Source organism: Staurois parvus, unplaced genomic scaffold (genome assembly GCF_062004578.1).
Source record: "Staurois parvus isolate SC_StPar_1 unplaced genomic scaffold, SC_StPar_1.0 ptg000096l, whole genome shotgun sequence".
NCBI classification, from domain to species: Eukaryota; Metazoa; Chordata; class Amphibia; order Anura; family Ranidae; genus Staurois; species Staurois parvus.
In genome coordinates, this window is record NW_028317892.1 from 161,499 (window position 1) to 177,981 (window position 16,483).

At 43.7% G+C, this 16,483-nt stretch overlaps 1 protein-coding gene across 3 annotated transcripts in view; it reads left to right on the top strand.

Annotated features, from left to right (window-relative positions):
• Window positions 1-250: 250 nt before the first annotated feature.
• The window catches only part of CHERP (calcium homeostasis endoplasmic reticulum protein), a 73,259-nt gene continuing 57,026 nt past the window's right edge, over window positions 251-16,483 (top strand). For all 3 annotated transcript variants that reach the window (XM_089670778.1, XM_089670781.1, XM_089670780.1), the window contains exons 1-5: window positions 251-405; window positions 10,345-10,518; window positions 12,010-12,194; window positions 12,309-12,446; window positions 12,815-12,966. In XM_089670778.1, coding sequence (XP_089526904.1) covers window positions 381-405; window positions 10,345-10,518; window positions 12,010-12,194; window positions 12,309-12,446; window positions 12,815-12,966 — 674 coding nt within the window. In that variant the 5' untranslated portion in view covers window positions 251-380. The remainder of the gene's footprint in view (window positions 406-10,344; window positions 10,519-12,009; window positions 12,195-12,308; window positions 12,447-12,814; window positions 12,967-16,483) is intronic.

Here is a 16,483-nt window from a genome sequence, read left to right on the forward strand (position 1 = left end):
TATGTTTTATTAGAGTGTGACATTCTGCATGACATGGTACACAGTAGTCTACATACAAAAAACAGAATGGGGGTGCCCTGTGAACAGAGGACACTTTGCTACTGTGTGCTTCTGTAATGTCCCTTGGTGGGGCCCCTTGTGCAGCATGCCAATATGACACAGAAAGCAGCTCTCAGTCAGTCTGGACTTCCAATCATGGCTGAGCCTGTACTTCCGCTCGCCGTCGCACATTTGGTGACGTCTAGGTGGCATTGTGCCGTCCGTGTCATGGTGATGGAACATAGAGCGCGGTGGTGTTTTGCGACGCTTCCGGCTGTGGTGTAAGAGTGGCGGTGATCTGAAGTGAGGGGCCGTGGTCGGTGCAGGCCGTAGTCCTCGCCATGGAGGTTCCTCTTCCCCCGGAGGGTGAGCGCTGCCATTTTATTCCTCTCTGTGCTGTGTAGTTGGACCCTGGCTTTTTTTAGTTTTCTAAAGAGCGCCATGCTGGCAGGGGGAGTGGGGGAATAGAAAGAGCACTGCTTTGGGCTGGCTGCCTGCCATGTAAAGACCCTTATTCATCTATGCAGTGGCTGCAGGACTACTGGATGGTGGGGGTTTCATTCATACTCGAAATTGCCATGACTGTATGTTCATAGTGGGTTTGAATGGAGTATCTGGTGTGACTACATACACATTGGTGTGATCACGTGATCCTTGCCCATGTTCAAATAACACAGCATGTGCTACTGCCCCACCTCTGGCATGCATTCTCAGCAGTATTTTTGAACCCTTCCCATTCAGGCCCCAGCATCCCTTTAACTGGGCTAAGGGCTGCCTGATCACTGTGATTGGCTGTCACAGTGGAACCAGTATCTGTCTTTGACAGGTTGGGCTCTGATGGGGAGTAGCACAGTGGCTAAATGGTTAGCACTTCCACCTGGCAGTACTAGGGTCACTGGTTTGAATCCCAGCCACGTACCTCTTGCCTGGAGTTTGCATGTCCTCCCTGTGCCTGCGTGGGTTTCCTCCGGGTACTCTGGTTTCCTTCTACGTTCTAAAGACATGCTGGTAGGTTAATTGGCTCCTGTCTAAATTGGCCCTAGTATGTGTATGAATGTAAGTTAGGGACCTTAGATTGTACACACCTTGAGGGTTAGAGACTGATGTGAATGTACAATATATGTATGTAAAGCGCTACGTAAATTGATTTTTGATAAGTACCTGAAATAAAACCTCTGATGCATATGTGAGCATTAAAGCACACGCTGTGTGCTGCCACACACATGCGTTACATGGGTGTCAAAAGGTTAAAGTGGTTGTAAAGGCTCAAGGTTTCTTCCCTTCATGCATGTAAAAAACCTTCTCTGTGCAGCAGCCCTCCCTTAATACTCGCCTAACGGGTGTGGAAATTTTTGGAAAAAACTACTTGTCCAGGAACTAAATCAGGGCCCCAATCTACTTGTCCCTCATGACAATCTACTTGTCCAGATAAAAAAAGTTTTTAACCAAAACCGTATTTAAATCTGAGGTGCTTCTAGGACTGTCTGGGGCTTTTGAAAACAAACGAGGCTTTATGGTAACATAAACGTGTAATATTTTTAACATTGCGCTGTTTATGACCTCCTTGCATGTCTCTAGCACCGTACCCAGGGACTAGCAGGGAGGAGAGAGACCTTGCAGTATAATGAGCACTGATTGGCTGCTCGTCCGAAAAGGGTGGGTCAGGGCTTATTCCTTTATCCCTTTCACTGCCAGAGCCGTTCTTGCAATTTTTGCACACGTTTAAAAAAATCATTTTAGGCCTGAAGATTACATAAAACCCCCAAACATTATATATTGTCTGAAAGCAGAGACCCTAAAGAATAAAATAGTGGTAGTTCCAATTTTTTATGTGGCATGATATTACAAAAATGTCTCTAAAAAAAATACAAGTAATTTAATTTTAGGGCACAAAAAAATCAATAAATTGCCTTATTTTTTGTAAAATATAAAAGATTATAAAAGGTTGCAGCGAGTAAATAGATATCCAACGTGTCAAATCTTAAATTTGTGTGCACTCGTGAAATGGCGACTAACTTCAGTACCCTATATTTTCTATAGGTGACACTTTTAAAGCCCCTTATAGGTCATCAGTATAGTGCTACAGAGGAGGTCTGGTGCTAGAATTATTGCTCTCATTCTGGTGTGCGTTGCGATATGTAACGTGTATCACAATTGACGGTTTCATGCGTAGGCACCCCAGCGTGTGCTTTTACGTGAGTATATGTGGGGGCCTCAATATTTTTGGGGGGGCAATATGTGCTTGGGTGTAACTTTAATTTATTACACCCTATTTTTTTTACCCTATATGATGATTTTTGGTGACAGGTTCTCTTTGAGACATCCAAGGTATAAAAGACCCTGCATGTCTCCCTTCTGCTCCACTGGGGATTGCTCTTTCCTGGGGATTGCATTACAATCTCTCAATGGGAACCTGGAAGTAACATCATAACGTCACTTCCGGGTCAGCACAAGAAGGGGAGCAGACTTCTCCCTCCCCTCTAGCCAACGGCGAGCCAGCCCGGGAGACCTCCCGCCGTGGTGGGCGCGTAGAGGCTGGCACTGTGTGGAAGCAGTCGGCAGCAGCGCTGCCGCCGATTGCTTCACCTGACAGGTGAGCCCTGCTGCCTTCCCGCAGCAGGACTAAAGGTAGAAAGAAACTACCTGCCTGGTGCCCAGAACTATATGTCCCGGGCATCAGGTGATAGGAGTCCAACATCCCTGCCTAAGCCCCCTCTCGATCCAGCGATCATGACACACTCTCCTCATTGGCTGATGTAGCAGCGGGAGCCATTGGCTCCTGCTGCTGTCAATCACAGCCAGTGAGCCAATGAGATGATAGGGCAGCGGGGCCAACCTATGGCTCCGTGTGTGTGGACACATGGAGCAGTGGCTGGGGAGTGCGTATGCTCCAGTGGCTGCATAGCAAGCTGTTTGCTGTGGTGGCACCCAACGAAGGGAGGGGCTAGGAGTCCCGGTGGGGAGGACCTGAAAAGAGGAGGATCCGGGCTGCTCTGTGCAAAACCACTGCACACAGCAGGTAAGTATAGACATGCTTGTTATTTAAGAAACAAAATGTAAGCCTTTAAATTCACTTTAAAAATGTCACACAAGAATGAATCTCCCATTGCAGTAAACCCCAGAACTATAACTAGGATGCCATATTCTCCAACTTGTAGCCTGTAACTAATTTAAAGCAGACCTTTAGAACCAGTTCACACATATGCAAGCTTAATGCGTTTGGAACTGCACACCAATTCCCATGAAATGTGAAATAACATTGTTTTCTGTTGTGCCTCTTCACATATATGCAGTGCAACCGAATTCAGTGCGAATTGAAAAAGAGTCCTGTCAGTTTTCTGAGCAGTGTGGTTCGGCTCAGGTGTAAATTCAGGCTCATTGACTTCTATGGGATCACTTCTTAATCGAACCATCATCAGTTGTGAACAGGATAAAATCCTGACCTGATCCTGATCTAAACCTGACCTGAACCGCTGAACAACTACTGTGTCAATTAGGTGTTGAAACGGAGCTTCAATTCGCACTTCACGTGTGTGAATCCACACTTTACTCAACCTACTGCAGCCCACCCTACGCTATTTGAACAGGATGTTTGTTCGTTTTTTTGTTTGTTTATATTTTTTTAAATTGTGGACCAGCCCAAACAGCCCATACACTCACTGTATTAATGACACTAGCTGGAAAGGGGTTAACATCTAGCGCAATCAAGGGGTTAACTGTGTGCCTAGCAAGTGTTAATGTGTTTACTGTGTGCTATTTTTTTTTTAGTAGAAAATACATTTTTTTTCACTAGAAATACAGTGATCTGTCCCTCTGTATGGAGCTCTGTGTTGTTTACCAATACAGAGCTCTAGGCTGTGATTTCACATATCCGATCAGCAGGTTCCAGCCATAAATCATTGGCCAGGATCTGCTGATATAATTCTGCTTTGTCAAATCACGGTAGTATGCAGGGCACACACCCAAAACCCGGAAGAGGCCAGTGACATACAGGTACGTTGCTATACCTGCAACTACCGCCCTGCCCAGTAAAAGTACTGTGGCAGATCATCAACTGGTTGTAATCCTCAGATATGAAAAAAAGCATATCTGATTGTAATCCTCAGATATGAAAAAAAGCAGCTCTGAGTGTAATTTATTTCTGTTGTCAGGTTTTTCTGTCTCATAATAGTCACTTCCCAACGCCAAGAGTTAAAGTGGCGAGGAAAGAAGCTGCAGCACTCCTATTTACAGCTGTGCCTGTTCTTTGTACTGTGTGAAAGGAATGGGGGGTTCCTTCCCTCCAATCAGGGCTCAGAGCTGCTGACTCTCTAAAGACTTCAGAGCCTCATCACCAGCTCCTAGATCTAAGAAGAAATCCTTTCTTCTCTGAGTTTTCAGAATGGTCTACAGAGGAAATTGCTACAGATGCACAGCTACAACTTATGTAGGAGGATTTGTTTAATCTCTGTGTATTGCTGAATATTGGTCACTTCACTGGGTATATGTACAGGTTTGCAACCACTTTAATACTGCGCTATAGTTGAAAGGTGGCTACTCCATGGCCCTCTCGTTTTGAGAGGGCATATATAGACGTCCTCCCAGAATGCAACTCATCCTTTGGACGCAGCTGATCACAGATCACAGCAAAGGGCCAATCACAGGGGCAAGTTTGTTTATCCGATCCTTCCCTCCTGAAGGCTCCTCTGTTCTGCAAGTCTGGTCCCTGCAGCCTTGCCTTCGATATGCTCCAGCAGACCCAGGTCCTCTGACATAATCAAGTCAAATGCAGGGCCCATAACTTTGCATTGGATCCAAGGATGCCAAGGAACTGCCCAACACTGGAGCACCAGCTGCTGGAGGATTGGGCACTTATGTGCTTTCCCTGTCCCCTACACCTAATTGAGCACTTAACCCTTGGAATAGGGGAACCACTGCAAAGAAGGATTTTTACTTTTCCTGGAATTCAGCTTTAACAACTCCAGGAAGCAGGAGAAGAAGCAAAATAAAATTGTCTGTGCTTAAAGGCCATATAATCTTTATGTATGCTCATATTTGTGAGTTCCTAGTATAATAGTAGATCTGTTCTATTGTCTTGCTGCTTCCTCATCATCACCAGCTGCAAATATAGCTTGCAAAAAAAACAAGAGAAAGAAAAGGGGAAGAGCATAGAATTCGAAATCATAAATCCTTTTATTAAGCGCAAATGGATAACACTAAGAATAATTGAACTCGCATGCAGGAGATCATAGGATCGCTTTGTATGCAAACAGAGCATTGCCTCATGTTGTCACTGGCGCCAGCGATGTTGAGAGTAGAGCCCCTCCATCAAATCTAGGCAACATATTTCGGGGATGGTTCCCGTTTGTCAAACCTGAAACTATCTATGAAATGCATTGCCATGGTAATCTTTCACAACTCATTGGAGAGCCCAGAAATAGAGCTGTGAGTGAGTGCTCACACAAAACACATACAGTGGGGCAAAAGTATTTAGTCAGCCACCAATTGTGCAAGTTCTCCCACTTAAAAAGATGAGAGAGGCCTGTAATTGGCATCATAGGTAGACCTCAACTATGAGAGACAAAATGAGAAAAAAAATCCAGACAATCACATTGGCTGATTTGGAAAGAATTTATTTGCAAATTATGGTGGAAAATAAGTATTTGGTCAATATCAAAAGTTCATCTCAATACTTTGTTATATATCCTTTGTTGGCAATGACAGAGGTCAAAGGTTTCCTGTAAGTCTTCACAAGTTTGGCACACACTGTTGCTGGTATGTTGGGCCATTCCTCCATGCAGATCTCCTCTAGAGCAGTGATGTTTTGGGGCTGTCGCTGGGCAACATGGACTTTCAACTCCCTCCAAAGGTTTTCTATGGGGTTGAGATCTGGAGACTGGCTAGGCCACTCCAGGACCTTGAAATGCTTCTTACGAAGCCACTCTTTCGTTGCCGGGCGGTATGTTTGGGATCATTGTCATGTTGGAAGACCCAGCCACGTTTTATCTTCAATGCCCTTGCTGATGGAAGGAGGTTTGCACTCAAAATCTCACGATACATGGCCCCATTCATTCTGTTCTGTACATGGATCAGTCGTCCTGGTCCCTTTGCAGAGAAACCGCCCCAAAGCATGATGTTGCCACCCCCATGCTTCACAGTAGGTATGGTGTTCTTTGGATGCAACTCAGCATTCTCTCTCCTCCAAACACGACGAGTTGTGTTTCTACCAAACAGTTCTATTTTGGTTTCATCTGACCATATGACATTCTCCCAATCCTCTTCTGGATCATCCAAATGCTCTCTAGCAGACTTCAGACGGGCCCGGACATGTACTGGCTTAAGCAGGGGAACACGTCTGGCACTGCAGGATCTGAGTCCCTGGTGGCGTAGTGTGTCAGCCTGATGGTAGCCTTTGTTACGTTGGTCCCAGCTCTCTGCAGGTCGTTCACTAGATCCCCCCGTGTGGTCCTGGGATTTTTGCTCACCGTTCTTGTGATCATTTTGACCCCACGGGGTGAGATCTTGCGAGATCGAGGGAGATTGTCAGTGGTCTTGTATGTCTTCCATTTTCTAATTATTGCTCTCACAGTTGATTTGTTCACACCAAGCTGCTTGCCTATTGCAGATTCAGTCTTCCCAGCCTGGTGCAGGTCTACAATTTTGTTTCTGGTGTCCTTCGACAGCTCTTTGGTCTTCACCATAGTGGAGTTTGGAGTGCGACTGTTTGAGGTTGTGGACAGGTGTCTTTTATACTGATAACAAGTTCAAACAGGTGCCATTGATACAGGTAATGAGTGCAGGACAGAGGAGCCTATTAAAGAAGAAGGTATAGGTCTGTGAGAGCCAGAAATCTTGCTTGTTTGTAGGTGACCAAATACTTATTTTCCACCATAATTTGCAAATACATTCTTTCCAAATCAGCCAATGTTATTGTCTGGATTTTTTTTCTCATTTTGTCTCTCATAGTTGAGGTCTACCTATGATGCCAATTACAGGCCTCTCTCATCTTTTTAAGTGGGAGAACTTGCACAATTGGTGGCTGACTAAATACTTTTTTGCCCCACTGTATGCTGCTGAAGGCACCCTTTAACACAAGAGTCTTTTGCCTAGAGTGGAGCAGTGACAGACATGAGAACACAGCCACACTCAGTACCGGTTCTTCAACTTGTGGGAAGGACCTTACAAAGGAAGGAGCACACCAAATTGCCCAGCTGATTGCTACTCTAGATCTGAAAAAGGGAATCCACTCTGAACATCACTGGCTCCAGTGGCAACATGAGGCAGTGCTCTGTTTCTATACAAAGCGATCCTATGATTTTCTATATGTGAGTGCAGTTATTTTTTGGATTATCCGTTTGCTCCTAATAAAAGGATTTACTGCACTAGTTTTATACGCTTTCCCTTTTCTTTTGAATAACTCATTGGAGGGATATATAGAATGAATCTGTCCCCTTACAAACCCCATTGACATTTCTGAAATGTTGAAATATTCAGACTTGCAGCAATCCTGCTTTGCTCCCCTTTCTACTCTGTACATGACCGCATGCAGCTTCTAGTCAGAAAAAATAGCTGAAACTAGGGCCAAAACAACTGATCAACATAATTGATTATAACTGATAATGAAATAGTTGTCAACTATACTTATCAACAACTATACAAATAGGCATACAGAATGGACTATTTGTCCGTATACACAGTGCAGCACACGTACAGCTCAGTGCACCATTTATACATGTCCGTAAGTGCCTGATAACTTGTGAATGTGTGAGGAGCAATGCGTCATAGGACATGTATTCCCTGGCAGGAGAAGAAGGTGATTTAACCTCCCTGGCGGTATGATTATTTCAGATTTTTGGTGCTGAAAGCGGTACCATTATTTTGCATGGAAATTTTTCGTTTTTTTATTGTAGGCTGTAATTTTTAGGAATAACTCACTGAAATCTGTCCGAACAAGAGTCTAGTAAACATTCCGGATATGATAAAACTTGAACCACGAAATCATAAATTATATTTTAATAAATAATCATAAAAAATAATAATAATTTCTATAATATAATCAAACCAAAAACACTGAAATTTGAAATATAGCGCCAAGTTCGCACATCGCTGAGCAAAGTCGCAGAATCATTTTCAGTGTCTGATGATGAATTTCCCCACGAATCATCACTCAATTCTGCAAGTGGTTCTGATTTACTATCACTGTTCCCTAGCTGGTCTAAAACCGATTTTGACCTAAAGGGATGCTTTTTGGACGCCATGGACTTTTCCCAGTTTCCAGGCAGAAAGAACAGTCAAAATGCAGGCAGGGCACAGGACAAAGCAGTAGGGACAAAATGTACGTGAAATGCTCTGAAACAGCAATGTTTTGCTATGTAATAATCATTTTAAAATAAGACATTTTTTAAAACTTTCAAATTTGCCACCGGTTCCGGCGCCTGTACGTCCCGACGTCACAGGGACCGGAACACGGAAGCCGGATGCCGGCATCGGCCGGAGGAGATGGCCGGGGACGCTGCAGGGGACACATCGCGGGAGCGAAGGACAAGGTAAGTGCTGCAGGGACTCCCTGAGCAATGCCGCATGGTAAGCCCGAGTGTAGCTCGGGGTTACCGCTTTTGGTACTGAACTTTTACCCCGAGCTACACTCGGGAATACCGCCAGGGAGGTTAAAGTGATTCTAAAGACAGACTTTTTTTTACCTTAATGCATTCTATGACCAAGCGCTCTATGGGGGAACTCTGAAGACAGGAGGAGCTAGGAGTCCTGGAAGGACACCCTAGATGAGTAAGTTCAGGCTGCTCTGCGCAAAACCATTGCACACAGCAGGTAAGTATGACATGTTTGTTATTTAAAAATAGAATTCCAACGTGTACAGTCACTTCAAGGGCTCTGTGGAGGGAAGATTAGCATCTACACCCAGAGAAGCTGGAAGCTATTAGACTGGAGGTAAATTAAGGCAGCGCTTAACAACATTTCTTTGAAATTAGGAGCCAGCTAAAAAAGTTATGAGCCAGTTTCTTTTACCTGACAAAGCTTTATTTTTAATGACACAAATAACAGATCATCATATCTAGATCTTAAAGGTCCACTCACACCAGATGCCCCTGGGACTGCACTGAGCGGTTATTCCAGCTCAGTCCCACCTGCATGGGGGTGTTTCTTTGCAGTAGGAACTGGAGCACTTGTCAGGATAGAAGGAAAAATAGATGGGGCAAAACACTGTCAAATTCTTGAGGAAAATCTGCTGCCATCTGCCAGAAAGTTGTCATTGGGAAGAAGGTTTACCTTCCCTCATGACAGTGACCCAAAGTACACAGCAAAAATGGTCACACAGTAGTTGGAGAAAAAGGTGAATGTCCTTGCATGGCCTAGTCAGAGCCCAGACTTATGCAGGCCATAGACGGGTCGAACATTGGCCGATTTTTCGAACGATAAACTAAAAATCAGTCGTTCGGCCGACGTTACCATCAACGAATAAAAAAATCGTCCGACTAAATCATAAAGTTCACCCCATAACTTCTGTCCCTTTCAGGCCACAGCTCATGCGTAGATTTTTTATTGTTAAAACGATCGTCCAATTTGGCCATCATTGTTGGGAAAATCGTCCAATCGTCCAAATCGGCCGCAAATTTCCCAACATAACCGATAATCTGAAAGTGCAAAATACACGAAAAACGGCTGACGAACTAATCCACTAACGGTACGAAAATCGGCCGATTTTTCTTTCGGCCGTAAAATCGGACGATTAACGACCCATCTATGGCCTGCACTAGTCCCCTTTGAAAATCTTTGGAATGACTTGAAGACTGCAGTCCACAAATGGTCACCATCAAATTTAATTGAACTTGAGCAGTTCTGCATAGAAGAGTGGGCAAATATTGCAAAGTCTAGATGTGCAAAGTTAATAGAGACATCCCAACAGACTAAATGCTGTAATTAAAGCAAAGGTGGTTCAACAAAATACTGACACAAGGAGGGGCGGTCCTTTTTCCAACTGAATGATTCTGTTTTTGATTTATTTTTTTCTGACATTTTGTTATATGTTTCACTTGGATGTTACAAATTGCACGAGTAAATACAGCTAGATAAAACAAAAACTGTGTCTGTCTACTTTTCAGGCTGCAAAGCAACAAAATGTGATTATTTTAAAGGGGGGTGATTCTTTTCTATATCCACTGCATCCACAAATATTGGACACATCAGTTCCTTTTTTTCCCTTGTTTATATTCTTAGCTCATTGAACTAAGGCTTCTGCTGTCTTTGTTTCGTGCATCAAGGCTTCCTTGATCTTTTGCATTAACTGCAGTGATTCTTTTTTTCTAACAGACCAGGAGCTTCGGAATGTTATTGACAAGCTAGCACAATTTGTGGCTAGAAATGGACCCGAATTTGAGAACATGACAATGGAAAAGCAGAAAGATAATCCTAAGTTCTCATTCCTGTTCGGAGGAGAATTCTACAACTACTACAAATATAAACTTGCCATGGAGCAGCAGCAACGTATGTAAAACATTTTTTAGAAGCTCAATTTTTTTTATTTCCTGTAGCTACATATCTTTGATTTTCTCAAAGAACTTTCATTTCAGAAAATGTACAAATTGGTTCCAGTTAAGGCACTACCAGTACAGCTTTGACAGATTTGTTCGCTACACTGAAATTCATCTTCTTTAACTACTTGCCCTCCAGTGAATTTACCCCCCCGACCAGGCCATTTCTTGCGATACAGCGCTGTGTTAATTTAACTGAGAATTGTGTGGTCATGCAATGCTGCAACCAAATTACATTTTTGTCCTTTTTCCCCCACAAATAGAGCTTTCTTTTGGTGGTATTTGATTGCCTTTACGGTTTTTATTTTTTGCTCTATAAACAAAAAAGGACTGACAATTTTGAAAAAAAAACCAATATTTTTGACCTTTTGCTATAAAACATATCCAGTAAAAAAATCAAATTTTGTCATAAATGTAGGCCAAAATGTTTTCTGCTACAAGTCTTTGCTAAAAAAAAAAAAAAATCCCAATACATGTAAATTTAATTGGTTTACGTGAAAGTTTTATAACGTCTACAAATGGTATATATACTGGATTTTTTTTTATATATACTATTAATGGCGGCGATCAGCGACTTATAGCGGGACTACGGTGGGCATTCTAACACTGATTGGGAACTGACATCCCCAGTGACACTAATACAGTGATCAGTGCTAATGGCACTGGGCAGGAAGGGGTTAACAACTGGGGCGATCAAAGGGTTAACTGTGTTCTGTTTTACTATGTGTGTTGTGTGTGTTTTACTAGGGAAACATACTGCTTTGTATTGCTCTGCTGTGCTGTGCAGAGCAATACAAAGCAGCATGTCGGTGCTGACAGGGGAGAGATCTGTGTTGTTTACACAGACCTTTCCCCTTTCACTGTTCCTTGGCAATTGCCGGATGCCGGCTGGGAATCTCTGGATGGGACCCATTGATCGAAAGCTGTAGCTGCTAATGGCGGTGCGCCCCCTACCCGGAAATGCGAAATCACTTATATATACGTGATTTTGCGCAGCCCTGATGCCCTGTAGCAGTAGTTCTGCTATGGGGCAGTCAGGAAGAGGTTAACCTTGTCAGTACCACAGTTTTCACTTAGTTGCACTGTACTTTTAGATATGTTTTTTTTTTTGTTTAATTACCTGATTCATTGAACTGTAATCGATATCTCATGTTTATGCAGACAGAGTAATTTACTAAAACTTGAGAGAGCATAGAAAGCTCTGCACAGAAACCAATCCGCTTCCAGGTTTTATTGCCAAAGCCTAACTGAACAAGCTGAAGTAAGAAGCTGGTTACTATGCACCGCTGCACAAGATTCTGTGTGCTCCAGTTTTAGTAAATCTCCCCCATAGAGACTGAAGACACGTTTGAAAGGCATTTCTGATCAGTTTCCACCCTGTCTAGCTGTAATATCAGGATTATAAATTTATCTGTATTTGCTTTTCTTTTTCTTTTATATTCAGTTATTTGCAAGCAAACCCAGGACATAGAGCCCAAGCCTCAGATCGCCCCAATTCCCCCTCCAGCATTGCCTCTGCCCCCTACTCTAGTACCACCTCCTCAAGGTGCACCTTCTATAGAGGACCTTGTACAGCAAAGCCAGTGGAATGTGCAGCAGCAAGAACAACAGTTGCTCACCATGAGACAGGTATAAATATAGTAGCTCCCCTCATGTAATTTTCACAATTGGTCACTGCATGTTAGATCAACAAACACTAAAAATATGCTGATTTGAGACCTCTGAACATTTTCTGTGTTTCAGGAGCAAATAACAGCTGCAGTGGCACATGCCATCGAACAACAGATGCAGAAAATGCGTGAAGAAACACACCTGGACATGACTGAGTTTGATAACTTGCTGCAGCCAATTATTGACACATGTACCAAGGATGCCATATCTGTAAGTTGTCCTCAACTGTTTCTGATTGCTCATTTGAGATACCACAGACCTTAAAGCTAACTGTTTCTCCTTCCCTTTTAGAAATTACCTTTAGCACAAAAAAGCTGAAAAGAACATCTATCTTAACAACTCATTCATTTGTAATGTAAACTATGTTATATCAGCTTATTAAGATAGAAAGGTTGGTAAGGCCCAGTTTATTCAGTTGATCTTCTGAACTAGGCAACCAGAATGATTTTGTGGATATATGTGTCTCGCCCACCATTGAAAGAAACAATTCTGTTAGGAGGAACTAAGTGGTAGTGTTTGTTTATTAAGTGAACTAAAACATGCTTAACTAATACAGACTTCATTAATGATGCTCACAGGCAGGCAAGAACTGGATGTTCAGCAATGCCAAATCTCCTCAGCATTGTGAACTTATGGCTGGTCACTTGCGCAATCGGATTACGGCTGAAGGAGCACATTTTGAATTACGTCTACATTTGATTTACTTGACTAATGATGTTCTTCATCACTGGTGAGTAGTTCCATCTGTATAGGGCCATTATCCTTTGGGCACACCACGCCTGTTTTGCATGGCAGTTTTTTATATTGTTTAGCCACCTGTATATAATTTGTACATGTCACAATATTGTTTTGTAAGTAGCGTCATTTAGCTGCACTTTGATGTTGGCTATGGAAATTTCTAATCAAGTACTTTTTGCATGTTTGTCATGAAAGTAACATTAGGTATCTATGGCAGGTACCTGCACAGATCTCCAGCCTGCTTCTTAGACCAGAGTATGAACCAAAGGTATTAATCTGCAGGACTGACTGTAAGAAGGTGGAACCATTACAGAAAAATAGCAACGTATTGTCAGCGAAGGGAATTTTTTTCCCTTCAGGGTGCGGACAGTCAACCCGCACACAAACTCTGTTTTGGGAAGAGATGACAAAGGGGTTCCAGAGCCAACACAAATAACTTATGGAGATAGAGGGTAACTCTCCCTAGTTTCTCTGTAAACTGTAAATGTTGCTGACATAGAATATTAGTGGGTATTTGGGTTATGGGTTCAGAATAAATGGGTGGTACCTAAGATAATATATAATTAGGACCAAACCGAAATTTGCATAGTGCTGCCCAGAGATATTCTCACTGGACAGATTCAGATGCTTCTTTGATATCCAAGGACCCCACCCCTGTTCAACAAGCTGAGGAAGTCACCCCAAGATTGCTAAACAAGTGTCTTTAAGTTAATATCTGTTCCTTTTATCTGGAATAAAACATGATTGGACTCCTTTTCCTGTGCAAACCCTTGAAGCACTCGTCACCCTAATTCAGAAACCAGACAAAGATCCTTCCTTGTGTGCTAACTTCAGACCCATTTCTCTGATTGGAGTAGATCTAAAAATTTTTGCCAAAGTGTTAGCAAATAGATCGCAGCCGCTTCTGCCCGGTATTATTCACTTAGACCACGTGGGCTTTGTAACTGGGGTTGAGGCAAGAGCCAACACTCTAAACATTTCTAATGCTTCTCCTGACAGATTATGCCCGTATTCAGAACATCCCTCTGTCTCTTGACTATCGATGCAGAAAAAGCATTTGATCGTTTTGACTGGCAGTTCCTCCGATTGTCTCTGCAACAGATAGAGATTGGTCCTCACATGCTAGCAAGGATATTATCCTTGTACTCTTCTCCATCCGCCAGTATCAAGATCAATGGCTCCCTGTCCCCTGTGTTTTCTATCCGGCATGGCACCCGACAGGGGTGCCTCCTATCCCCTCTTCTCTATGTACATACTATGGAATATCTGGCAGTAGCCCTACGGCGCAATCCCAATATCAATGGAGTATCAGTGGGCCTCCTCCATATTAAATTGGCCCAATTTGCTGATGACCTACTACTTTTTGTAACACAGCCACATATCTCCCTACCCTCCATAATGCAAGAATTCCAAGAATTTGTCTGGGTCAGCAACTTGTGAAAAAGTGAATTATACCAAATCAAAACTGCTGAACATCTCTTTAGCCTGGGAGGACTTGCGGTGCATTTCCTCCACCTTATCCTTCAAAACTGGTTCCACCTGTATCCTTTGTCTAGGAATTCAGATACCCACAGAGATGTTCAAAGTCTACTCGATGACCTTTCTGCCTGTACTCCACAGGACACGAGCGGACTTATCTTACACCACCAATCGACTGTCCTGGTTAGGCAGAGTAAATACCTTGAAGATGAATGTTCTTCCCCGCTTTCTGTATCTATTTCAAACAATCCCTATCAGTCTCCCCTCCTCGTTTTTCAGAAACTGCGCTGTCTATTTTACAACTTCATTTGGAATACACACCACCCCCAGAATTTTTTTTTTGTAATTCCTTTATGGCATTTTGCATTTAAGATATAATAGACAGAGAAAAATAAAACAAGGGCCCAGACAGACCCCAAACTAAACTGACAGCCGCTATGTCAGGCCCACGCGAGCCAAATCAAGGGGATGTCCGAAGATACGCATCGGTATTGTAAAGTATTGCCAAGGCCTCCAAGTATCTCTAAATACCTCTCCACGGTCATATAGAGAAGGCCGTGAGGTCCTCCATATCTCGCAGCTCATTGACCTTAGAGAACCAAAGGGACCTCGTGGGTGGATGCACAGACCTCCAACACAGACGGATACAAGCTTTGGCCGCATTCAACAGTTGAATCGTCAAGTGCAGCAAGCATGCCGTGGGGTCGCGGGCCACATCAACACTCGTCAGACCTCTGATGGTATCAGCTACCATCTGCCAGAAAGGTTGAATCTTAGAGCAAGTCCAGAAGATGTGCAGCATCGTACCACGCTCAAGCCCACATCTCCAACATAGATCCGAAGCCTGCGGTAGAATACGGTGAAGGGTCGTGGGAACTCTATACCATCGGGTCAAAATCTTGTAACTGGTTTCCTGAACCCTGGATGCAATGGAAGACTTCTGTGCGAAATGGAGAATCTTCATTTTCTGTGTTTCTGTGAGGCTAAGACCTAAATCAGCTTCCCAGTGAGCGAGAAAGGAAGGTTGAAAGTCATCTTGTGGACTGATCAAGGCAGAGTAAAAAATGGAGAGACAATGCCTAATGACAAATTATTTTCCAGAAGCATGAGGCGACGGCTAATCCCCGGAGAACGAGAACATTTCCGGAGGAAAGTACGAAGTTGCAGACTGTGCCAGAAGGCCAACGGGGGATCTGCAGCCGTCGAGAAAGTGGAAGGAGCAAGATTACCATCTGTGTCTAAGAAATCGAAAAAATGTGAATGCCCCGAGGTCTCCAAGCGGCAGAACTGTGGGTCCTCCAGTCCCGGAGAAAATTCAGGGTTTCCAAGAGCGGGGAGCATAGGAGAGGGCAGTGGGGAGAGGAGTTCCGGAAGGTCTCGCGGGACACTAGCAAAGTCCCTCCCAGAGTCCAAAGTCCTAGGCAGTTTCGACAGGATCCAGGGTCAGCTTTTGGCGGTACCCCCCGAATTCTCCAACTCCATAGCCACCCAGAGCTTTGTCTCCACATGACAATGCCAGTCCACCAGTCTCGTCAGGTGGACTGCTGTGTAATAAGCGCAGATATCCGGAAGACCCACACCGCCGAGGTGCTTAGGTAAATGTAATAGCCGAAATTGCAGATGAGGTTTCCAATGAGACCAAACAGTCTCGGAAGAGAGTGTGCATTTTCTTAAAAAAGAGAGGAGGCAATCGAATGGGGAGGGCCTGGAGGATGTAGAGGATCCGGGGGAGGAAGGTCATGTTGAGTGCACTACACCATCCACACCATGTAAGTGCAAGAGAATGCCAGCACAATAAATCTGTTTTCCTATGCTGCAGAAGCAGTTCAAAAAAAAAAAAAAGATCAAATCATCCATGAAAGCAGCCACCTTATGAGCCCCGGAAGGCTTGAGAAGGCCAGGAATATTTGGGTCTCTCTGGATCGTACAGAGAAAGGGTTCCAATGAAAGCACAAAAATCAATGGAGAAAGGAGGCAACCCTGCCGGGTGCCATTTGTCATGTCCAAATAGTCCAAACTAGCTTCATTGA